Source organism: Chinchilla lanigera, unplaced genomic scaffold, assembly GCF_000276665.1.
Source record: "Chinchilla lanigera isolate Chin_1 unplaced genomic scaffold, ChiLan1.0 scaffold00010, whole genome shotgun sequence".
NCBI lineage: Eukaryota > Metazoa > Chordata > Mammalia > Rodentia > Chinchillidae > Chinchilla > Chinchilla lanigera.
Window position 1 is genome coordinate 32,474,980 of NW_004955411.1, and position 26,188 is coordinate 32,501,167.

A 26,188-nucleotide genomic window follows, 5' to 3' on the forward strand; every position below is an offset into this window, starting at 1 on the left:
TTTTTATAGTGAGTCAGGGTTCTCACTAACTCTCTAAATTGTCTAGGCTGGGCTTGAATTTTGATTCTCCTGCTTCAGATTCCTAGAGTGCTGGGATTAGAGGCATGAATTCCACACCTGGCTTACATTTTGGGGAGGAGGGAGACAGGGTCTCGAGACGTAGTCCAGGCTGTCCTTGAACTTACAACGTAGCCCAGACTAGCTTCAAACTTCTAGTACTGCCTCAGCCTTACCCTCTCGAGCGCTGGGATTATAGGTGTGCACCACCACCCCTGGCTTTAAACTAAAAGTTCTAAAATAAAAGCAGTTATGGAGTACTTAAAGGTCAAGCACTACAAAACTTCTAGGAAACAACACTGCACACTCCAGATCCTCTGTCCCATGTCCTTCTCTTTAGCTACTTCTGCCATCTGCCTTCAAATGATGCTCTATTTTAATTTTTAAAATTAGACATCATCCACTGCTGCTACATGAAAGGCGTGTTTAGCTACCTTGTATCACCGAACACTTGTTTAATACCTTCTTCCCATTCAATCACACTCTTTGGTTAAATCAATATTCAGTTTTTAGGAGAATGACTGGTACCAGATGGTCAACCCTTGTGAGACCTCAAACTGTCACAAATACTGCAAAAGCCACTCTGCATGTGCAGGGAGATTACATCTTCCCTGCTCCTCAAGGAGCTGCGGCAAACCAACCAAACAAACCCACTGTCTGCTCCCCTCCCATCTGCGAGGATGACAAAGTCTAGGTTTTTTTTTTTTTTTTGAGACAAGATCTTGCTATGTAGCTCAGGCTGGCCTTGAACTCACAGCGATCCTCCTATCTCAGCCTCTGGAGAGCTGGGGCTACAAGTGTGAGCCACTATACCTGTGTAGTCCAGGTGGTTTGAAGACACTACAAGTCAGCAAATTGGCAAGGTAGTCTAGGTGAACAGAAAGAAACATGTCATCTGCACTAGCAGTGCAACATGAAAAAGCTGCCATGCAGCATTCATCTGCTCAACTGTCCATGGACTCAACTGTCCATGCAGCATTCATCTGAGCAAGGTGGTAATGGCTAGACCACTGGTGGCGAACTTATGGCATGAGTGCCGCAGAGGACTGTTCGTTATCACTGAACGTTCTAAAAGGTTCGCCATGGGCCAGGTGTGGCAGTGCATGCCAGCACTTGGGAGGCGCAGGCAGGAGGACTGCCGTGAGTTCAAGGCCAGCCTGAGCTATGTAGCAAGTTCAAGGCCGGCCTGAATACATAGTGAGACCTTGTCTTAAAAACAATAATAAAAAAAAAGATTCGCCATCACTATGCTAGACTAAACATGGACCCGGGCTGGAAAGACATTACTGATGCAAATCAGGTCTCAACATGTTGGAAAAGAAGAAGGCAAATATGAGGAAGCACCTACTGGGAAAATGCAAAGATGAACAGAACCTGTTGGGCAGATTTCTAGTCTGGTGTGTACTTCTCCGGAACTTTCCAAGATGTCTTTGGAATGTTTTCATTTCCCTTGAGTTTTGGCTTGATAAACCTGCTTTTATAACTTTGACTAATAATTTTATGAATAAAAATTGAAAATGTTTTCTAATTCCAAATGGTATTTGCTTTGTTTAATAAATAAAATACATTAACTATAAAAATTCAGAATTTATATTTTTGTTATATAAATATTATTCTCTATGCCATAAGGGGCCTTGTGATTACATTTCTTCTACATTTTTAATTTCCACTATAGCTAATAATTACTTTATTCTGTAAGTTAAGTGTGGCTGTTTTAACATGTGGCCCCCAAATTTGGGACTTGCTGTGGAGAGGTGGGGTCTGTGATTCCCTGCCTTTGTGCTGCATGGGCCTCTGGGTGTTCCGATAGACCAGGAAAATGACATGGGCTCTGCGGCTGGTCACGAGGCGGATGCAAGCCTCTGCCTTGCCTGGCGGAATTCTCCATGTAGAGGTCTCAGCGGTCTCCCTATTCTGAGGCTGCCATGCTGTGATGAGAGGAGGCCAGGCTAAATAGAGGGGTCACATGTGAGCTTCTTAGGGGTCCGCAGTCTGGTTCTCCACACATTTCAGGCTGGCTGGCACGTGTGTATGAGAGCCTCGGGATGGCAAACCTATGGCACGTGTGCCACAGAACTGTCGTCATGTCTGCAGCTGGGTTTTCTAGGTAAGGTCCCAGACATCCTAGCACACAGGCAAGTCACCCCACTGTGTGCTGTCCAGATTCACCATCCCCAGCATCTGTGCATCTAATAAAATGGTTATTTTTAGCAGCTAAGTCGTGTCCTAGTATTAGTTAATGAACATTATGTTTTCTATGTACCTATAATTAATTCATCTCTAATTCTCAAGCAAGCATATTAGGTGATTTATCCATCCCCCTGCAGATGTTTCTCATAAAGATCTCTGTCCTCCTGTCCCAGTGTAGCCTGAATATATAGCCCTCAGTCTAGGGCTTGCTGGAATGACAGGCGGGACAGCGTGGTATTTAAGGACGCAGGTCCTGGCCAGGACTGTCTGGATGTGAAATGGGATTCACCACTTGCCAGTTGTGTGACTGTGCACCAGCTCCTTCATCTCTGTGCCTCAGGGTCCTCATCAGGACCTCACCTGACAGATCCCAGGTGCTATTCATGTTGCCCCGGGATTGCCCGCCGCCTGCTTTGTCCAGCCCCTGGTTCCTACAGTCCAGTGTCTTTTCTTATCAGGATGGAGTATATTACTGCTCTCTGAAACAAAGGTGCACAGAAGGGACGTTTTGTGAGACCTTGTCAATCTGTTTGTTTGTTTGTTTATTTATTTATTTTTTGAGACAGGGTTTCACTATGCAGTTCAGGCTGGCCTTGAGCTCACTTACATCTTTTTAAAATGGTCTTTAATATCACACTTGATGATATGGCTGACATAAAATTATAAATTGGAAACAATTTTCTCTTTGAAATTTGGAGGCATTATTCCACTGTCTTGAATCTTGCACTGTCACTATGATCTCATAGTCTTGGTTATTTATATGAAGGTCTTCTTTTTCTCACAGAGAAGGCTGTTTCAGACTTTGATCACGATGTGACCTGGAGCAGGTCTTTATTTATTTCTTTATTTTTCTGTGATGGGGAAGGAACCCAGGGCTTCCTGCATCTAAGCACACGCTCTACTACTATGCTGGAGGTCTTTTGATATTTATTATTTAGATCACCATTTCATTTTGGAGACTCAAATCTTTCAGGTCTCAGAACTTTTCTTTTAAAAAATTTCATTAATTTTTTTTCACCTCCCGTTTTACTTTTCTCTGAGAATTTTAATGTATCTGACATTTCCCAAGGCTTATTTTCCTATCTTTTTAATTTCTGTTGTTGTCTTGTTCAATTTTCTCATTTGTATCTTTTACGCTTCTGATTCAAGCAAGTTTGTGATCATATTTTCATAATTCTGATACACACACACACACACACACACACACACACACACACACACACACACACATATATATATATAATTTTTTTTCAGACAGGGTCTTGCTATGTAGCCCAGGCTGGCCTCAAACATGGTGATCCTCCTGCCTCGGCCCCCTAGGTACTGGGATTACAGGTGTGGACCATCGTGCCTAGCAACTCTGATTATATTTTATAATCACTTTTTTTTTTTAATGTGGGCTTAATATCTTGCTAAAGTGCTTCTGAAAATCTTTCCCTCTCCTTGCACTGTCTGTTTCCTTTGAGTCCTCTTTCCATTTGTTGGGTTCTGACTTTCGTGGTGGGGCCCTGTGATCTGCCCTGCGTACTCTCCGTGTGAGGGGAGACTGCTGCGGGGTGGGTCCCACTGTCGGACCGCAGATGACAGAGCATTTACTGAGAGTGCCCCACACAGCCGTCTCTGCAGGTCTTGCTCCTGGTCTGACAGTTTTCTAAGAAAGGGCTCCTCCAGGTTTCTACATGGCGAACAGCAGCGATTTTAAGCTGGCTGACAGCATTTTGAGAGTCACTACGTGAAGAGGGCCGGAGAGTGGAAATCTTGCCTTTTCGGCATGGGGATATTTATTGTGATCTGCTGTAGGATGGTATCTACCCGCATCTTCCCCAGCTCTGGCGCCTGCTTTTCCCAGTTTGGGGCCTTGGATGAATCCAAAGAATCACAACCATGAAGGTAAAGAAATCTCATGAGGTTCCACTGAAACAGGCAAGAACTTTTACATTAGAGCTTTTAAAGTAAAAACAAAAACAAAAACAAAAACAAAACCCAGTGCCGGGTGTGGTGGCGCATACCTGTAATCCCAGCACTTGGGAGGCTGAGGCAGGACAAATGCCTTGAGTTTGAGGTCAGCCTGGGCATAGTGAGTTTGAGGCCAGCCTAGACTACATGCTTGAGACCCTGTCTCAAGAAACACAAAAGCAAAAATTAAAAAAATAAGTAAAACAAAAAGTTCCTTCTTCTGCGCTATCCCCATGACTCCAAAAGGTGGATTTACCCACCCCAAACCCTCTCCCCCTCCTCACATCACCACGCAGCTTCTTCTTTGATAATGCCTCAGAATGAGTGTACAGGGTCCAAGTTTGTTTTAAAATAACCTAAAGAGCTGACAGACGGAGCTCCTGGAATTCTGCAGCTTGCGCTAGAGTCCACAGATGGGAAATTGCCGTCAGTTAAAGGGTGGTGCTATTACCATAGCCCGATGGCTGAAAGCCTTCAGGAAAAAGAATCATCTGCGTTAATTAGCATTCACCACAGGCTCCAGTGCTGTGCTGCAGTATTCAAAGAACTCAGACAATAAAAAAACACAATAGTGCCATCTCTAACTTCTGATATCGTCTTGAAAACGTAGATTATAAGGAAAGAATTTTGCCCGTTAAACATGCTTTTATGGCTGATCTATAGCCTTAAATCATTATGAAATACGAACTATGTTTTAAAATCAACTAAATACCAATGGTACCGAAAATAGGAGTGATTTCATTTTACCTCTCGGATCTGCTTCATCCACAAATCTCGTCCAAGAAATTCCTGATGTAAAACCACAGGTGCCGAGTTTAGATTAAAAGTCATGGAATCACCGGCCTTCTCTTTAAGGAAAGGCTGAAGGTCAGAATGTATCTAGAAGGAGCAGTGAAAAGAGTTACATCACTAAAATGTATGTAACCGGTGCGTGTGCGTCACGGTCAGAAAGCACCAGTCAGTGCAGCACGGAATGAAGCTTAAGGAAATATATATACTTTACTAAACCAAAGACCATTCTGGATAATTGACAAAAATCTTTCAAATGCTTTAGAAGTAATTTTCCCTCTCTCCTCCTGTCCCTCTTCTTTCCTCCTTCCGTCCTTAGGTGTTGGGGAGCAAATGCGAGGCCTGGAGCGGCTGTGCACATGCTTTACCACTTAGGACACCCTCAACCCTATTCTTTTTGTATTTGGGATTTTACTTTTAAGTTCAAGGTAAGGAGTTAGATAAAGATTTAAAAAATATAATTACTTAACAAACTAATCTAATATTTAATAAAACATGCAAAAATTCATTAAATTATATATATATATATTCCCTACTTATGAGTTATTAAGTAACACTGGAAAATATATACTAGCTAAGAATTTAAAGTTATAAAGAGAGAGAGGAAGGGGAGGAAGGGAGAGGGAGGTAGACAGCAACAGAGACAGAGAGGCAACAACACTTTGGGGCATTATATTTTATTTCATATGCCGTGCAAATGAATTAGCTATCAGGATTGAAGCTTTCAATTTTATTCTCTATATTTCTAAACTTTACTAACTTTCCATCTTTATTTTATATAAGGAACTATAAGGGGACCTCGACAAAGATAACAAACATTTTTTTCCATTCTGAGAATAGCAGTATTACCTGTTACTTAAGGATTTGTATGAGTTCGCTCAGGAACCCTTACAGGTGAGAAGAAAAGACAAACATTCAAGCTTAAATAAACTGTAGCTTTCTGTCAGAGTTACACAGTACTTACCCATCATGCTGTTTGCACTACATAACAATCACCATCTATAACGGACAGATTTTAAACACATAATCAACGTTTTTTGGGATATAATAGCAGCTTATTACGTGGCAAAAGGTTTCCCGTGCATCCTTCTGGCCTTCTCAGCATGGTGACAGGTAAAGGGTGCGCACCCACCTTGTGACTCATGGCCACGTGCTTCCCGTAGCGGAAGGCTGTGCTCTGCACCTCCGCACCGTGCTTCGCCAGCTCCATCGCGGCCTGGCAGCTCTTTGCGAGCAAGGCACCATGGGACAGAAAAGTCTGCTCCTTCCAAGTCGATATTCCAATATCATCTGTGATACCATTTTCCTGAAAATGGAACAAAAGAAAGATAAAGAAGGCTTTGTGGGGAACTTGTTTCTGTTTCTGAAGAATAAGAGTTAAGAAAAGAACTCTTCACTATACTCAGGCTCCTGCAACAAGGCGGAACTAAAAGGTGCTAAATCCCAGCTCTACTTAAAGAATAGGGGAAGGCTGCTTTTCTAGAGTAATGGAGAAAAAGTGTAAAGAGAGGTTAAAGCAAAGTGTATTTTGAGCTGGGGGAACTTCTATTAAAATATATTCTATAGGATTAGCCAAAAAGCAGACACAGCCCTGTACATTAACTCTCATTTCTATTCTGCAGTTGTTGAATGCTGAGTGTATTTCAAAACACAGGAAGCCTACTGTGTTTAACTTACATGAAAATGAAGAAATGGCGTTCTCTTATAGTTCAACAGAAGAATCAGAGAGGAGGTAACATTATGGTTATAATGGGGGCTGACTGAGTTATAGAAGTCATCACAGTTTATTCTAACACACAAGGTGATAAGGGAGGATATAAAACTGTAATTAATTTTTAGAAGTATGACAATCACTGTAGTATCTGTGAATAAGAATACACAAACCTACTACTTCCAGACTAGTGCTACCCGGCAGAACTATGATGTAAGTCACGTGTGCAATATGATATTTCCTAGTAGCCACATCAACAGCAAAAAGGAACAGGTGACTTCAATCTTTTTTTCTTCTTTTCTGTGCTAGAGATCAAATGCAGGATTTTGCACATGCTAGGCAAGCACTGTACCGCTGAGCTATACTACTCCTAGCTCTGCAATTAATTCTCAAGAATGACATATTTTAGCCGGGCATGGCGGCCCACTCTTGTAGTGCCAGCACTTGGGGGGCTGAGGCAGGAGGATCACTATGAATTTAAGGCCAGTCTGGGCTGCATAGTGATTTCAAGTTCAGCCGGAACTACATAATGAGACCCTGTCTTGGTTTTTTTTGCTTTTTTTTGAGACAGGGTCTCGCTCTGCAGTTTAGGCTGGCCTTGAGCTCACTTTGCAGCCCAGGCTGGAGAGACCCTGTCTTAAACCAAAATTTTATCTATTCTAGTAATCCAAATGTTATCAATATATAATCACTATAAAATCAGTATTCTGCATTCTTTTTTATACTACATTTTCAGAATCTGTGGGTATCTTACAGTACAAACATATCAACAGCCATAATTCAAGTGTGCGCTGGGCAGTTGGGCTTTACACAGCAGGCTCTCTGAGGACAGAAAGAATGAAACAAACATACAAAAAAGTTCTCAGAGCGTTTCTTTGGAACCTAAAACCAACTAGAACTCATCCAGAAGGATTAACCCCAGCACTTTTCTTCTTGTGCTCATATCATATTCTTTCTTCTTTTACAACTGTTTGAAGACAAAATACAAAATATTAAGACAATGTAGGCAGGTGCCATTAAGAGGTGGCACAGACTCAGCCCCACCTCCATTTACTGAGGGGATTCCTCTGCCCACCCGGCAGATCAAACTCGCAGCATCGTTTTACTAAGTCTCCGAACAAAAACAATGTTCCATTTATAACAAGCAGCTGTTGTACATAGGCATGGCAGCATGGGGACAATAAAAAGCCACATAGAAGGGAAACAGTGCATACATTTAAGAACTTCTGGTATAAATGACAGAATATTTAATCTTAGAATGAGAATGTAGTTTAAAATGTTAAAGGTTAACAAGTCATATTAATAAGCTTAAGTAAAGCCATATTACCTATTTATACTAAAGATGCATTTAATAAAATTTAACACCTATTCTTGATGAGGAAAAAAAGACCAAAACAGGGACTGATGTGTATTTCTTTAACGTGAGAGGAGGGGGACAGAGAGAGAGGACCCAAAGCCAGCAAATATTTTTATTAGGAAACGTAAGACCTTTTCACTAAGACAAGGAATAAGACAGAGATGCGCACACCACCAGTGCCATTTAACAGCGAAATGGAAGAGTCAGGGAGAGGCGCCACAGACTGGAGAGTTCAGCTCTCACTCTTTGAAGACATATAACCATATACTGGGGAAACTAACAGGCTCAACTGGAAAACTACTATAGGGCTGGGGATATAGCTCAGCGGCACAGCGCCTGCCTGGCAAGTGCCAGGCCCTGAGTTTGATTCCTGGCACAAAAAAAAAAAAAAAAAGAAAAGAAAAGAAAAAGAAAAACTACTATAAATAAGAAAGTGACTGAGTAAAGTAGCATGTAACAAGTAACTTAATAGTGTATAATTCATACCATAAATATATCAACCATAGCCTTCATACATAAAAACTAATTACAAAGTCTTACAAATAGGGTCTTTTCTTCCATTTTATATACAAAAAGAAAGATTAAAAAGCTGGGAATAAACTTGATGTGTGTAAAACTGATACGAAAAGCTGCACACCTATAATCCCAGCACTTGGGAGGCTGAGGAAGGAGGATTGTTGTGAGTTCAAGGCCAGTTTCAGCTACAAAATGAGCTCAAAACCACCCTGAACTGCATAGTGAGACCTTGTTTCAGAAAGACCAAAAACAAAAAACAAAACCAAAAAAACCCACAACTGATATGAAAAAAAATATATATACATATATTTTTTGGTCTTTTTGAGACAGGGTCTCGCTATGCAGTTCAGGCTGGCCTTGAGCTCACTTTGTAGCCCAGGCTGGTCTCAAACTCGCAACGATCCTCCTGCCTCAGCCTCCCAAGTGCTGGGATTACAGGCATGCGCCACCATGCCTGGCATGAAAAAATATTAAAACACCACCGGACCAACAAAGTATCTTGACAGAATATCATGTTCAAAGATAGTAAGATCTAACCTTATAAAGTTACTCCATTGAAACTAGTATCTTTCCCCCTGAAATCAGGCAAGTTGATTCTAAAGCTCATGCGGAAAAATAAGAATAGCAAAAGAAACCCTGAAAAAAGAACAATGTACTGTATGTATGCGTGGATGAAGGGGTGGGCAAGAAGGGCAGATTTGGGCTCGCGCTACCAGACACTGCGTCTCATTACCCAAAACCCTGGTCTTTCAGCTGGGTGTGGTAGTGCACACTTGTCATCCTAGATCCCTGAGAGGGTGAGCAACTTGGTGACATAGTGTGACCCTGTCTCAAAATGAAAAACAAGAAAAGGGCCGGGGATATAGCTCACTGTGAAGGCTCTGGGTTCAATTCCCAGCACCAACAAACAACCCCCCAACCAACCAGCTAAACAAAAAACCAAAACCAAACCAAACCAAACATATACTTGTAGGCCCAGGGTGGTGATGCACACCTGTAATCCCAGCTCTCAGGAGGCTGAGGTCAGAGGATCCCCATGAGTTTGAGGCCAATTTGGCTAAACAGAGTTCAAGGCCACCTCAACTGCATAGCAAGACTCTGTCTCAAACACACACACACACACACACACACACACACACATTTGTTACATAGACAGACAGTGGAACAAAATATAAAGTCCAAAAAGCGACCAAGCTATACACAGTGTTTTAGGGAGAAGTTGAACTCTTCAGTAAATGGGGCTGGTACTATTTACTAGAAAGAGCCGGCTGGAAAAAAAGTAAAATCTAATCTGTATTTCACTCCATTTACCAGGATAAGCTCCAAGTGGCAAAAACAAAAGCAAAACAATCACAAACCGTAAGCAAGGTTAGGAGAAAACCACAGGGAGAAAAACCTAACCAGTGGCTCTCTCCCACACCCGCTTCACACAGCTGTCTACATTCTAACCCTGGGACCTGGGACTGTCACCTTCTGTGGCGGAAAGGACTCTGCAGCTGTGATTAAACTCAGGGTTGTGAGAGGGAGTAACTGGGTAGGCAATGTAAGGCAGGGCCTGCACAGAGGGCGGCCTCAGGGCCACTCACAAGAGGGAATGAAGTGACAGGAGAAAGCTACAGGATCTGAAGGTCCGAGTAGGAACCTCGAGCACAGGTGATAACTAGCAAGGAAAGGGACTTCCTCTGAGTGCTTCCAGAGGGAATGCAAGCATGCCACTATTTTGATTTTGTGGCTTCTGATGAATTGAAAAAATTTCCACTTCCCCAAAACTTCATTCTTAGTGTAGGTAAGGCTGTGAAGGAACTGGCCTCTTCAACACGGCCGGGGAAGTGAAAATGAGACGGAAATTCTGTCGTATATCTCAAAATTACAACTGTATCTGCCCTGTGGCTCAGCAATCACACATGTAGGAATCAGTGTTACAGATTACACACAGTGAAACGGAACACGCACAAGGTTAGCGTCCATGTCCATAGTTCCCCCAGCCTCCAGGGCGATCTTTTAAAAACGTAAACCAGAGCCAGGCGTGGTGGCGCTTGCCTGTAATCCCAGCAATTGGGAGGCAGAGGCAGGAGGAGCTGCTGTGAGTTTGAGGCCAGCCTGAGCTACATAGTGTGAGACTGTCTCAAAACAACAAAGAAATAAACCAAACAAAACCAAACCGAAACCAAACCAAACAAAAAAAAAACAACAAAAAAGCCAGAACCACACTGGCCTGTAAGGCCAATCCCTCTGCAAGGCCTCTGCCCTGGCTGTTCTCTCTGGCAGCTGCTCTCCCATGGTGCTTACACAGCAGGAGTCCTGTTGCTTTCTGGTCTCTCCTAAAAACTCAATGCATCTTGGGTAATCTGCTTCTCCTCCCCATTCTTTCCTGTCTCCTTACCTTGCTTTTTTTTTTTTTGGTCTTTTTGAGACAGGGTTTCACTATGCAGTTCAGGCTGTCCTTGAGTTCACTTTGTAGCCCAGGCTGGTCTCGAACTCACAACGATCTTCCTGCATCAGCCTCCCAAGTGCTGGGATTACAGGTGTGCACCATCATGCCTGGCTCCTTACCTTGCTTTAAACATTCCTTCACTGAAGCTACTGGAACACTCATGTATTTGTTCAATGATTGTCTGTCTCTTTCACTAGAATCTGAGTTCATGAAAACCAGGACTCTTCTCTGTCCTTAGCTGAATGGAGGACATGTATTTAGGCAGGTATCTTTTTATGTCTGCAGTGCACATGTCCACACTTCCTGGGGGGAGCTGGTGCACGGTCCCAGCAATCCTAGCTCCTACCCACCCTCTTGATCCCCTCCCCATGAGGGGAAGACTGATCTCGTGCCTTCCTCTCATTTTTATTTTAGGTAAACATATTAGCAGCAAATACAGTGTACTAAATGTGCAATATTTACTGACTTTTATCTTCTTTTGATAGCTCTCTCTTCTAGTTCCTTCTGTCTTTTCTTTTCTTTTTTTTTTTTTTTCTGGTACCAGGAATCGAACTCATGACCTCACACTTGCCAGGCAGGCGCTGTGCCGCTGAGCTAAATCCCCAGCCTCTCTTCTATCCTTTCTATCTTGGTTATAATAAATAACTGAAATGACTTTTCTCCTTTATTTGGTGGTACTGGACCTTGCACATGCTAAGTGAGCACCTACCATTAAACTATATCTCCTGCCTGAAATAACTGACCTTTAATGCTTCCTCCTGCCCACGGATTAAGATAAACTTTACAGCATATTTAAGGTCTTCTTTTCTGTTTTTGTAGTACTGGGGATTGAACTCAGGACCTTCACACTGACCTGTATCCCCAGCCCCTTTTAAAGTTTTTAATTTTGAGATAGTGTTAGGCTAAACTGCTGAATTGCCCAGGCTGGGCTTGAATTTGCAGTTCTCCTTCCTCAGTCTCTCAGAGTGCTGGGATTACAGACATGCGCTACCATGCCCAACTGAGGGCTTCCTTTTTATAGTAGCAAGCAATATTTTTTAGTCCCACCTCCTACCTAACATATTCCAAGTAAGGCCTGCATTTCAGTTACACAGGACAACTGGTTATTTCTTGAATGAAATACGTGTTGTCATACTATTGTGATTTTAAAAATTTATTTATTTATTTATTTACTGTCTTTTTGAGACAAGATCTTGCTATATAGTTCAGGCTGGCCTTGGGCTCACTTTGTAGCACAGGCTGGCCTTGAACTCACAGCGATCCTCCTGCCTCAGCTTCCCAAGTGCTGGTGTTACAGGCATGCACCACCATGCCTGGCTATTCCCTTTAAAAGGAATATTATTTCCTTGTATTCCCTATCCATAAACTGTATATATTTACTATCATTTTTTGACAAATATTATTTATATTTCAACATAGCACTTAACTGTCCCTGTGGTATGATCTTTATGTATTTGTTTCTCTAAAGGCTGGTCTTAGTCACCTTTGCATTTTTTAATCACTCAAGCCATATTTAAGTTCCAACAGATGTTTGCTAAATGAATAGAACGCTGCTTATCCATTGCATTTGTTAAGTAGTTGTGGGTTTTCTTTTGGTAAAATTTAAAAGCTAATATGTAGATATGTCCATATAATGGCATGCTATGTAGTTCAGGCTGGCTTTGAACTCACCATGATCCTCCTGCCTCAGCCTCCCTAGTGCTAGGATTACAGGCATGCACCACCACACCAAACTCAATGGTATGCTCTTCAGCAGTAAAAATAATGGAACTACTGATACATGCTATGCCATGGGAGAACCTCAAATTATGCTAAGTGAAAGAAGCCAGTCTTATGAGATCACATACTTTGTCAGGGTTTTTTTTTTTTTCTTTCTGGTATCGGGAATCGAACTCATGACCTTGCCAGGCAGGCGCTGTGCTGCTGAGCTAAATCCCCTTATCAGGCTTTTTTTTTTGGTACTAAGAATTGAACTCACAACCTTGCACTTACCAGGCAGGTGCTATGCTGCTGAGCAATATCCCTGGCGCCGAGACCACATACTTTGTATGATTCTACTTTTATGTCATGGAGGTTCGTGGTTTCCTAGGGTTAGAAGTGGGAACTGTAAATGGGCATGATGGGCATGGAGGTACAGCAGTGTGTGTGAAAATGTCCTAAAAATGATTTAGGTTGATCACTGTAGCACTTACTTGACAGCTACTAAAAATTACTGACTTATAGCTTGGGGGTAGGTGACTTTTATGATCTGTGTTATAGCTCAGATCCACATTTTCCTCCAAAAGCTCACTGTGGGGAATGCTCGGCTGGTGACGGGCTTTGGGGAAGTGACTGGATCACGAGGGCTCTGACTTCATCCGTGTGTGAAGCTCCCCTGAGGTGCGCATGATGCAGGACTGGGAGGGGACGGACACCGCAAGCGGGTGTGGGACTCCACCCAGCCCTTGGCCCCTTCCTCTGGTCTTTGCTTCTCCTTCTGGTTCCTGGCTGTCATGAGGTGAGCAGCTTTCCTCCACCCTGCCCTGCCACTGGGATGTTTTTGCTTCACTACAGGCCCCAAGTCAATGGAGCTAGGTGACCATGGCGGGGCACCTCTGAAATTGTGAGCCAAAGTGAACTCTTCCTTCTCTTGAATTATTTTCACCAGGTGTGTGGGGGTTTTTGTTGTTGTTATTTTTGTTTGTTTGTTTGTTTGTTTGTTTTTTGAAACAGGGTCTCATATGTAGTTTAGGCTAGCTTTGAACTCACTTGGCCTTGAACTCCTGGCAATCCTCCTGTCTCAGCCTCCCAAGTGCTAAGATTACAGCCACCATGCCCGGCATTTGCCAGGTGTTTTGTCAAAATGACAAAAAATTAACATAATATGTGAACCACATCTCAATCACATTATTAAAAAAGAAAAAAGGCTAATGAGGATAGCCCTTTTCATCTCAAATGCTTAAAATAACATTTAAAAATTTATATGCCTGTCAGTTAACTTTTGATGGTTTGTATACCATTCTCATTTATTCATACGCAAACCTTTGTTGAGGTTCTATCATGGGTCAGGCTCTCTGCAAAGCAATTTAGGCACCAAGAGTAACAGATAATTTGTCCTCAAGATGCTCACAGTCCAGGGAAAGAATGTGTCTGTCAGTTATCAAAAGACAATTATCAAAATTAACAAATGTATCCAATTATCAAAAATTCAATTTTGTTCATTATATATTTCTTACTGAAATGCAGATATTTTATTACTTATCATTTTGACATTTTAAATTATGCAAGTAATAAAAAATTAGGGAATTCAGATAACCAAGAAACAATTAAATTTATAGTCCCCTGAAATCTACCGTAAGTTAATTTACCATAAATTAATAATTCTGTTCCTAAGTTAATCAGAAACATTATCCCCTGAACATTAAAGCATTGCCTATTATGAACTTGGTTATTAATAAAAATCCCCCTATTCATTTCTATGAGTTTGCCAGGTATATATTATGAGCATATGCTCAATTACAAAGGAAAAACTAAAGTACAATTGCAAAATACCAGTATAAAATCACATTCAAGCCCTCCTTTTTTCACAATATTTGATATTTTTTTTTGAGACAGGTTCTTGTTATGTAGACCAGGCTGGCCTCAAACTCATGGTGATCCTCCTGCCTCAGCCTCCTGAGTGCTGGGATTACAGGTGTGCACTACCATACCCAGCCAGTATTAGAGATTGAACCCAGGGTCCGGTGCAGGCTACATAAACAGTCTACTACTGAGCTATATCCCCACCCTGATAACCACATCTATTTGGGGCGAGTGTTACTGGGAATCGAACTCAAGACCTTATACTTGCCAGGCAGGTGCTGTGCCACTGAGCTAAATCCCTGGCCCCCTCTGATAACTACATCTAAGCCATTATCTTTAGATGTCAGGTACAGTGGTACCTTGGTTCACAAAGTTCATTCTTTCTATGATTCTGTTTTCAAACCAAATTGGATGAGAACCGAATCAAATATCCCCACAAGGTCAACCCTGACCCTAACCACTGTATATAGAATTGGTGGGAATGAGTGAATGTAGTCAGAATAAATGAGACTTAGACATACTTACATCATCAAGTCATATACATGCAGCTTTACTGAAGATTTATTGTCTATAAAAGGAGGATACATTCAGTGAATATTTGCTTTGACAAAATTTCCTTATTTTTCAGGAAGGTAATATCTATGACACACTTGTATGTCAACATACTTGGTGAATGACTGCCAGAGAGTACATTAATTTAGAAAAATGTAGGTCTTGCTATTCTGCCTCATGACCTTTTTGCTCAAATAAGAATGGTTCAAGTAACACAGGAAAAAGCTGAAGCTTGTAAAATGATGTTCTCCCGAGACAGAGGTGCTGGTGCTAATCTCAGATACAACATGCTGTTCTGCTACTTTACTGTCTGGGAGGAGTGTACTTTGCAGCGCTTTTCTGGTTGTGGTGAGACATCTGTGCACATCTGTTCGCACGAGACACAAGTGCATCTGTGTCAGTGGCTGTGTGGGGTTAAAGGTCGGGTCCATGGCCACGGCCACACAGGCAAACTAACTGGCCCGGGAAGACGTCAAATGGACAGAGATGTCCATTTCAGAGGAATGGAAAGGAAGAGTGTGGAAACTCAGTCCCTGTCTATCTGTGGAGTTAAAAGTCCTTTTAAAAAGGTATGCAGATATGGTCCGTGTTCAGGTAAGCATGTACCAAGCATGTGTGGTTGTGGCGATCCACATCACCACACACACACACACACACACACACACACACACTTTGCAATTTTGTGTTTTCACGCTCCCTCCCTCAGACTCATACTCTGGGCCACCGTCTTTAGAAATGCAACCTAAGTTTGGGCAGGGTAAGCGAGCAGATCTCTGTATGGCCAGACTTCAGTCAGCTCTCACCCTGCTGGGGACTGAACCCGGTGTTCCCGCAGATAAGCAAGGACCTTAGCACTAAGCTAAACCCCTATGCCTCACGTTTCATTATTCTAAATGCTTTGTATTGTTATTTTCAACTATTTTGAGAAGCTAAACAAGACAGCCAATAGTTTACTCGCTTTATTAAAGAAAGAGTACAGGAAATTTTCAATAAATCTATTTAGGGCTAGGAGGAAGCAAGGAGAATGGAATCTAGTATTTCCTGGGAGCTAATTACATGACAGTTTCACATTATCTATCAGACCCCCATGGCAAGTAATCTCATTCTCATTTACGGTAATAGGTAGAGGTTTCAGGAACATACTGTATCAATACTCCTGTACTAAGAGACCTGACTATGAAGAGGCAGGAATATAAAGAACCTCAATAAAATAAATATAGTAAGACCCCAAAACCTCTTGGTATGTAGGATACTTAAATCTTTTTTTTTCCCTTTTATGAGACTGTGAAACTCCTTAAGTTTTTTAAGTTAAGGATGTTTGGGCTTTCTTCTTTTATTTCATTAAAAATTTTGCTGGGTATGGTGCTGCACACCTATAATCTCAGCACTTGAGAGGCTGAGGCAGGTGGATTGTTGTGAGTTCAAAACCAGCCTGGGCTACAGAGTGAGCTCAAGACCAGCCTGAATGGCATAGTACCACCCTGTCTCAAAAAGACCAAAAAAAATTTTTTTTCCTGTGTTAGGAGTGCAAGAATAAATAGCCTGCATTTCAGATTAAAAAAAAAAAAAAAGAACATATTGTGACTACGATGAGACATTTGTAAGTGGTAGAAACCAGTCTTTGATGTATAGGAATAGGATTCTACTTGCTTAACACAGAAATATACTCAATGCTTAATAGCTTTGATGGTTTGAAAAGTAGACTGTGTTTAAGAATAAATGGCAAGGCAGGGTGTGGTGGCACACACCTGTAATCCCAGTACTTGGGAGGCTGAGGCAGGAAGATCGCTGCGAGTTCGAGGCCAGCCTGGGCTACAAAGTGAGCTCAAGACCAGCTTGAACTGCATAGTGAGACCCTGTCCCAAAAAGAAAGAAAAAAAAAAGAATAGATGGCATATTTTATAGTGTAACAAAAAGCAGTTAAGGCTATAAATTAAGCCTTTTAGTAATAGCTATTGAAGAGATACAGAAGCATATAAGTAAAAAGACTAGAAAGAGCTGACACAATGAGTATGTTTTCAGTAATCCCATTGGAAGCAGAAAAAAGCATAGTATTTTAACAACATCATCTAACAGGACGAAATGATTTGCTTTGATTTATATTACAGTCACATGGGAGACAGTAAAATGGGTCCCCAGAAGCTCTGCATCCATGTGAATTATGGAAAAAATTCATAAGATTTGAATTGAAATTCAAATTGTTTTAAAAATGTTTTAATTCAATACATAGAGCTGTTAAAATTATACTTATAAGTTAGACACAATTAAAAATCTAGGAATTCTTCGGTGGAGGCAAGTCCAGCTTCTCCCTGCCTTCCCCATGGGTCAGCTCTTGCTAAGGTGCCCATGAGTCACCTTACTGAAGGGGCCGGGATGGAGAAGGTGGCCCTATTGCACACCACAAATCTTTCCTGCCACCAGCAGGCGCTATGCCTGGGATAGGGACGCTTCAAACAGCTACAGGCTGGCAGGAGGTTTTAGGACAGATTGTAAGTTAAGGGCAGGAGGGAATCTGCAGTAATTCTTCAGATGAACAAACTGACAGCACCAAACAGAAATGTGGCCTTCTGTAATGCCCAGGGCAGACTGGTGCTTGATGAACCACGTAAATGTGCAATAGATTGTGTCACTAATTTTTGTGCGTGCTTACTGTATGCCAGGCACTCTAGATTTGAGAATTATTAGCCATTCCTCCTTGACTTTTCAGAGAGGTTTTGGCAGAGAGAAGGAAAAATAGTAAATGATTCTAAAGCAGTTGGATATGTCCAAATTTCAGAGCAAAGAACGAATAATTCAGTCAAGGAAGAGCTAAAGGAAACTGTAGTGGCTTGACTTTTAGCTGAGTTAGTTTTGAAAAATAAACTGGAATTGGCTGACGTAAGATAGGGGACAACTTCAGGGCATCAATATAAGTTCTATTTTGTTGACTTCTTTTTGGTACTGGAAATCGAACTGGGAACCTTGCGCTTGCCAGGCAGACACTTTGTTGAAACAGGGTGCAACATGGAGGTGACTAGCCAATAGGTAAAAGTCCCTGAAATTTAGGGAACTAAGTTGACAGGTTTTTCTGGGGGGTGGGGTACAGGAGTTGATTTTGGGACTTCTCGCTCGCCAGGCAGGTGCTGCACCACTGAGCTAAATCTCTTGCCCCCTTAGAGGAATCAGTTCTAGGGAAGTGATTTCCCAGCACTGGCGAAGTGATTTTGATAGGAAAGGATGTGAGTACGTTAGATGGGTTGAATGCTGCACCAGGGCAGCAGGGATGAAGTAACATGGTGACTAGTGGGGATTAAGAGGCAAGAACAATATATGGTGCTTGAAAAGAAGACAAGGTTGTTCCTTATTGTGCACAGGACGGTTGCACCAGGATTGATTCTCCAACCCCCAACTAGCACAACCCTCATTTTGCTGAAAGCATGCCACTGCCTACAATGAAAGCCAGTCCCCCTGTAGGAAGTCCACACATGCCAACAGCTGGGTGTGGTGACCCATGCCTGTAATCCCAGCACTCAGGAGGCTGAGGCAGGAGGACAGTTGCAAGTTTGAGGCCAGCCTGAGCTACAAAGTGAGCTCAAGACCTGCCTGAACTGCACAGCAAGACCTTGTCTCAAAAAAAAAAAAAAAAAAAAAAAGGGCCAAGGATATGGCTCAGTGGCTCAAATGCCTATCTGGCAAGTGCAAGGTCCTGAGTTTGATTCCCAGTACCAAACAAAACATACAGGCCAACATTAACTACTAAAACATTTCCGGGAGAATTTCCTTAGACTGGTGCATTGCTCTACACAAAAGTACCCTAAGCCTTGGCATCTTAAAATAACATTATTTCTCAGTTTCTGAGGGTCAGGAATTCAAAAGTGGCCATGCAAGGCGGTTCCAGCCCAAGGCTTCTCATGGGGTGGCAGTCCAGCTGCAGAGTGGGTCCACTGTCAGATAAAGGGGCTGATAACCCGCTCCCAAGATCATGCTGGTGGCTGCTGGCGATAGGCTTTAGTGGTTGTCATGTGGGCCACTCTGAAGGGTTGCTCGCATGTGACAGCTGGCTTTCCCCAGAGAGTACGAGGACACCTAATACTGGAAATGACAAGCCAACCCTTTGCTGTGTGGGACTGGTCAGCGTGGGAGACACTACACGAAGAATACTAGGAGGTGGCACTCACTGGGGATGACCTCGAAGGCTGGCTAGGCAGATGGAGTCTATGATGACAATTATTGGGTCAATACTGCAGACCTAAACATTTTGAAGTCTCTCAAAACATTTTGCCAGGTTGTTTTTCTTAGAAAGATTCTTTTGATGTACATATTGATAAGCCAAGTGTCTTGGTTACTTTTCTCTCGTTGCTGGGACAAAATACTCGACCCCCAAAGTTAAGAAGGAAAGGTTTATTTTGCTCACAGTTTGTGGAGGTTTCAGTCCATACTTGGCAGGTTACAAGGCAGAGTGGCACATGGCAGAGGGCTACAGCTCATGGCGGCAGAACATAGCAAAAGCAACAAGCACAAAAGCGAGGAATGGCGGCAAGCAGCCGCTTCCTCTCCCTTACATACGCAAACTATCCACCCCAGGTTGGGTGTAGCTCTCACACCCATAATCAATCAAACTCTAAAAGCCTGCCCCATGGCCCATGAGGCTTTGGGGGGACACCCAGACACAAACCACAACACCAAGTACGAGACTGTCCTACCAGACTGTCTTACTGTGATTTTATCTTGATTACTTTGTCTCGGGGACAAATATCTAACACCCACAATTTAAAGGAGGATTTATTTTGGCTCACGGTTACAGTCCACGGTTGGCTCCCTCCAAGGCAGGACAGTATGGACGAGAGAGGCACGGGAGGAAAAGCTGCTCACATCACGGCTACTAGGAAGCAGTGGCAGAAGGGTGGAAACAGGAAGGGAAATCGTGCTCCATGACCTGCTGCTTCTGACCAGGTGCTGCCTCCTCGTTGTCAGCCAGCTCTCAGGCCCAGGGCTCGGTCACCTTCCTGAACCACCCTCCCCCCCACATCAGCATAGAAGGGCTCTAGGGCACAGGCTTGATTGAAACTATAGCATGGAACAAGTTCATTTAAACTTGGGAAGTCACTGGTTAGCCACTTCTGTTTCCTCTACTTCTTCATGTGTTAAGAGATTCACTAAGTACAATATCTTCTATGCACAAAACACTCTACTAGGTGCTTGTGCCAGGGAGCAAGCCTGGAGTCCATGTTCTCACAGCTATTATGGTCTAGAAAAGAAGCCAATCAGATGATCACATATGCCAAGATATGTTTGCAGTATATAATGATTCTATTTCTTGTGGGGACTCGGTACATGTACATACCAAATCCCCTTCCCATTTGAAAAAGATCTCCCTACCTTCTATCTTTTATTTGGGGTGGGGTCTGATTTTTTGAGTTCTTTATGCATTCTAGATTTAGTCCTCTGTCAGAGGAATAGCTGGTAAAGATTTTCTCCTATTACAAAAGTTGTCTTTTTACTCTGTTATTTCTTTTGCTGTGCACTAGCTTTTTAATCTGATATGTTCCCCTTTGTTGATTCTTGGTACTATTTCCTGTGCAACCAGGGTTCTGTTCAGCAAGTATTTGCCTATGATTTCAAGCGTTTTACCTATTTTATCTTCCAGCAGATTAAGCGTTTCTATTTTAACATTTAAATTTTAGTTAAGTACGTGGTGAGAGACAGAGATCTAGATTCAATTTTCTGCATATGGATAGCAATTTTCCTAGCATCATTTTTTTTTTTTTTTTTGGTACTGGGAATCAAACTCAGGACCTTGCACTTGCTGGGCAGATGCTTGAGCTGCTGAGCTATCTCCCCGGCCCTCCAGCACCATTTTTTAAAGAGGGTGTCTTTCCGCCAGCATATTATTTTGGTTCCTTTGTCAATGATCAACAAGGTATTTTTTTGACTAGTGAACTGAATGTCTCTGTGTATCCCTGGTCTCTCACTCAAACGTTGAGCCCCTATTCCCCAGGGTGGCTGGCTGTCTTTGGAATGTTAAATGAGGTCAAAGGGTGGAGTGCCGGTAACACAGGATTGGTGACTTTATCTGATGTCCTTAATGGCTACTGACCCCAACAGCCTGCTGGTCTCCCTTTGCCATGTGAGGACACAGCCAGAAGGCAGCCTTCAGCATGTGAGGGAGAGAGCCCTTTCGGGAAACCAAACTGCCCCAAACCTTCATTGTGGACTTTGGGCTCCAGAGCTATAGGAAAATAAATTTATGTGGTTTGTGGTAGCCCAAGCTGACCAGCACAACCTCTTCTTAGGATTGAATCAGTGAAGTTTTTTGTTTGTTTTGTTTTGTTCTTGAGGCAAGGTCTCACTATGTACTCCAGGCTGGCCTTCAATTAACTATGTAGCTAGCCTAGGCTGGCCTGGGACTCACAGTGACCCTCCTGCCTCAGCCTCCTGAGTGCTGGGATTATAGGTGTAAGCCACCACGCCCAGCCAATCAGTGAAGTTTTGAAAGTAGACTGTTCCTCCCAACATTTTTTGCAGCATGGTTTATGAACAACCATCATGTTAACACAATTGCCTTAAAGTTTTTTGAGAGGTCTGGGTATAGTACCACATGCCTGTAACCATAACTACTATGGAAGTTGAGGCAGGAAGATTGCAAGTTGGAGCCCAGCCTGGGAAAATTAACCAGACTTTCTCAAAGTAAAATAAAAAGGGCTGGGGATGCAGTTCTGGTAAAGCACCCCTGGGTTCAATTCCCAGTACTACACACGCAAAAAAAGTTGAAAAGATTAATTTTCTAGTTATCTGTTTTTGCACAACAAACTACCCCCAAACTTAGTGGCATACAACCACCACTATTTTATTATGAGCACAGATTCTGTGGGTCAGGAATTTGGATGAGCCAAGCCAACAGTGGAGACAGCATATCTCTGCTCTGCAGTACCAGGGGCCCCAGCTGGGAAGACCGGAAAAGTGGGTCTGATTCAGGGGTACGGGATGACCTGACCAGCTGGGGTGCGGATAGGGGGATCCACACCCAGTAAAACGGTTTATTCACGCACACGCGGCCAGGAATGTGCTACTGGCGCCTTCCACAGGGGCGACCGACAACTACAGCAACTGCCCCGCAGTTGGGTGGCTGGTGTTCCGCAGTGTGCTGGAGGAGCTCTGAGGGCGCCCACAGGGGAGTGTTTCACGAGTGCAGGCAGCTCAAGGAGCTCTCTTAGGACCTACTCTGAGAATGGTGCCACTGTTCTGGATTGCTACTGGCTGTGGCGCTCCCAAGCCCATGAAGCGCAAGGGAAAGCGCCACAGACTCCTACCACCAATTAGGAGGTGAGAGTCGAGAGTCAAAGGATTTTCAAATTTTTTTGTTTTTAACCGCTACAGTCTACTTTTGAATGGACTGCTCAGGAGGGCAGTGCTTTCTCTGCTCCCTTTCCGTTGTACTTCTGGCCAAGGCGGTGGCGCAGGAGGTGGAGTGAGGCATCCACGGCGAGCTCGGTGAGGGGCGGAAGGTGGAGTGAGGCATCCACGGCGAGCTCGGTGAGGGGCGAAAGCAGGAAGGAGGGCTCTTAAGTGTTCCCCTCCTAACTCCGGATGAGTGACAGTGCTCTTGATAAAGAGCGAGGGCAGAGGATGGTTTGGAAGGGCAGAGCGTACATCGGCCTCAGCTCTGCTGAGTACGAGATGCCTGCGAGACCGCCAAGCGGAGACCCCGAGCGAGCGCTACCCACTTAGCTCCGGAGCTCAGGAGCGGTCTGGGGTGGAGATCAGATGGGTGATCACTGGCACTTAGACGGATGGCAGCTGAAGGCTTGGCTTTCATTTTCCCAACAGTATATCCCTTTCCTTTGATCAGAATGGTACTGTTTATAAGGAATGTCCAAGATTACCAGTGATGTTTCATCGCCCAGACAAATAAACTGCCTTTCAAGATGTTTTGTGAGATAGCCATTGGTGAGCGACCTAGAGCAGTTCCAAATGACCTGCAAATTCACCTTAAGCATTTAACAAATGAAAACACCCACCAGCCAGGCCCAGTCTACACTGGAGGGCCGTTCTGCATGCTGAGCTTTCACCAACAGCTTTTCTACCTTCTCCGCATCCGCGCCAACCTTTCCTTTACCACCTTTGCACGTTTAATCTTTTACTCCTGTATTCAATTTCTATTATGTTTAATTCACAACCCTTTGCTGGTTTTTGTTTCGTTTAGATTTTCTACTGATGATTGAACCCAGGGCCTTCTCACTGAACTGCATCCTCGGCCCATATTTTGCTTTTTGAGACAGGGTCTTACTAAGTTGCCCAGGCTGGCTCAAACTTGCAATTCTCTTGCTAGGATTACAGGTACGCGCCACCATGTCCAGCTATCTTCGCTGTGTTTGAATCTCCTTCAAATGAAAAAATGTTTATGTATTAAAGAAATATATAACACTACTTTTTTTTTTTTTTTTTTTTTTTGAGATAGGTCTCACTATGTAGTACAGGCTGGCCTTGAACCCACTATGCAGCTCAGGACAGCCCGGAACTCATAGTGATTCTCCTGCCTCAGTCTCCTGAGTGCTGGGATTACAGGTACTTCTTAAATGTGGTGGTGAATGCCTGTTTACATCTGCCATATATACTTTTATATATTATATATTTAGTACATCTTATAACTAAGACAAATCATTTCAAACACTCTCAGTAGACTTCAAATTGGAATGATTTAAACATTTTTATTTCAAACGAATGATTTAGGGCTTTCGACTTTGTGAAAAAAGGGTGCTAGTAAAACGATAGGTATTTATTATCATCACTACCCTCAGCATCTTCAAAGTCTTGGATTTGCGAGTGATAAAAGCTGAGCAGATGTCCGGCGAACAATAAAGCCTGACATGGCATGTTTTATTAGCTCATTAATAAATGCCCTGGGTACAATGTGAGGGACAGGTTGTGAGTAAATGGACCAACGAAACACACCCCAGAGCATCTTAATGCTTTATATAGCACTCACTGTTTCATGTTTAAACCTGTTAAAGTAAGTTGTCTTTTTAAAATAGCTTTTACATATATAGGAGTATTTTTAACTTCAGAAAAAGGAAAATAAAATTTCCTATTTTCAGTCTATAAAATACACCATTCACTATGAACTCTCTTCCACAGTGGCAGGATTAATTACCTTCTTTCAACTCCAACTCATCAATTCCCTCTCTGTCAACCTGCCTTGTCTGCCTCCATTGGTTTTTAAGGGAATAGTGGCCAAAGCCCTGGATTTTCCATCACCATTTTTCTGTGCCTCTGTTTGCATACAGGTATGATACTGGCTACATATAAAACACTACTTTACAGCTGCAACAGTACCTGAAACAAATTTAGGAAAAGTTCACAAAAGATATGTGAAGCAAGCCGGGCATGGTGGCACATGCCTGTAATCCCAGCATTCAAAAGGCTGAGGCAGGAGGATTGCTGTGAGTTTGAGGCCAGCCTAGGGTACATAGTGAATTCAAGGCAAACCCGAACTACATAGCAAGACAGTCTCAAAAAAAAAAAAAAAAAAAAAAAAAAAAAAAGCCAAAAATAAAAGACTGGGGATATAGCTCAGTGGCACAGCACCTGCCTGGCAAGCGCCACTCCTGAGTTCGATTCCTGGAACCAACAAAACAAAACAGCCAAAACCAAAACCAAAACAGAACAAAGCCACACTGGATGTTATCTTTATATTTGGATTCAAAATCCACACTGATGGTGGCAAGACAATTTGTTTTAGCCTGACTTATAATACTTTGGATTAGAGAAAGAAAAATGAAAGCAACACAGGCAGAGATTTGGCCTGTGTGTGTGCAGAAAAAGACCTCAAGAAAACAGTGAGTGCTCACTTTGGCAGCACAAATATTAAAGCTGGAACAATACACAGATTAACACAGCCCTTGTGCAAGGATGACATGCAAGTTTGTGAAGAATTCTGTATTTTTAAAAGCAGGAGACATTGCAACCCCAGATTTCAAGTTATACTACAAAGTTATAGTAATAAAAATAGCATGGCACTGGCACAAAAACAGACATGTTGGCCAATGGAGTAGAACTGATGATGCAGAAACAACTTCACATATGTTTGACCATCTTATTTCTGACAAAGGGACCAAAACCATACGCTGGAGAAAAGTCAGCCTCTTTACAAATGATGCTAGGAAAACTAGTTGTCCACATGCTGAAGAATGAATCTAGTCTTGTATCTCTCACCTTGTACTAAAATCAAATCAAAATACATCAAAGATCTAGTATAAAAACAAAAATACTGAATTTTCTGGAACATAAAATAGGTAGAATTCTTGAAGGCATAGGCACAGCAAGGACTTTCTGAACAGAACCTTGACTGTACAAGAAATAATACCATGAAGCAACAAGTGGGATTATATCAAATTAAAAATCTCTGTACAGCAAAGGAAATAATGAAAAGTGAAGAGACAACCTACAGAACTGGAAAATCTTTTTGCCAGCTATTCCTCAGAGTACTGGTGTGTAGAATATACACAAAAAAACTAAAACAAAACAACACAAAAAAAGACATCCCAGACAAAAGACTCAATCAAAAAATGGGCTATCGAAATGAATAGATATTTTTCAAAAGAAGCACAAATGGTTAATACATACATGAAAAAAATGTTCAATATTTTGGCCATTAGAGAAATCAAATCAAAACAACATTGAGATTCTTCTATTTTATTCCAGTAAGAACGACTATCACTAACGTCTCAAAAAACAGCCATGCTGGTGAGGTTGTGGGGGAAAAGGGACCCTTTTACATTGTTCATGGGAATGTAAACTAGTACAAGCACTATGGAAATCAGTATGAAGATTCCTCAGAAAGACTGACAATAGAAATTCTATTTGGCACAGCCATACCTCTTCTGGGTATCTTCACGGAAGAGTGAAAGTCATCCTATTACATGAGTGGTATGTGCATGTCCATGTTACCACAGCACAATTCACAGAGAAATTAAGGAAGCAGCCTATATGCCCATTAACAGTTGAATGGAGAAAGAATATTTATATCTGCCATAAAAAGGATAAATCTGAGTCATTTGTGGGAAAATGGATGGATCTTGAGACCAAA

The 26,188-nt window shown here is 42.5% G+C and overlaps 1 protein-coding gene across 1 annotated transcript in view; it reads right to left on the reverse strand.

The window, feature by feature from the left end:
• Positions 1-26,188, reverse strand: part of Pdss2 (prenyl (decaprenyl) diphosphate synthase, subunit 2) — a 287,734-nt gene that overhangs the window by 48,376 nt on the left and 213,170 nt on the right. The window contains exons 5-6 of the mRNA XM_005377839.2: positions 6,125-6,298; positions 4,951-5,082 (exon numbers count right to left, since the gene is read on the reverse strand). Coding sequence (XP_005377896.1) covers positions 4,951-5,082; positions 6,125-6,298 — 306 coding nt within the window. The remainder of the gene's footprint in view (positions 1-4,950; positions 5,083-6,124; positions 6,299-26,188) is intronic.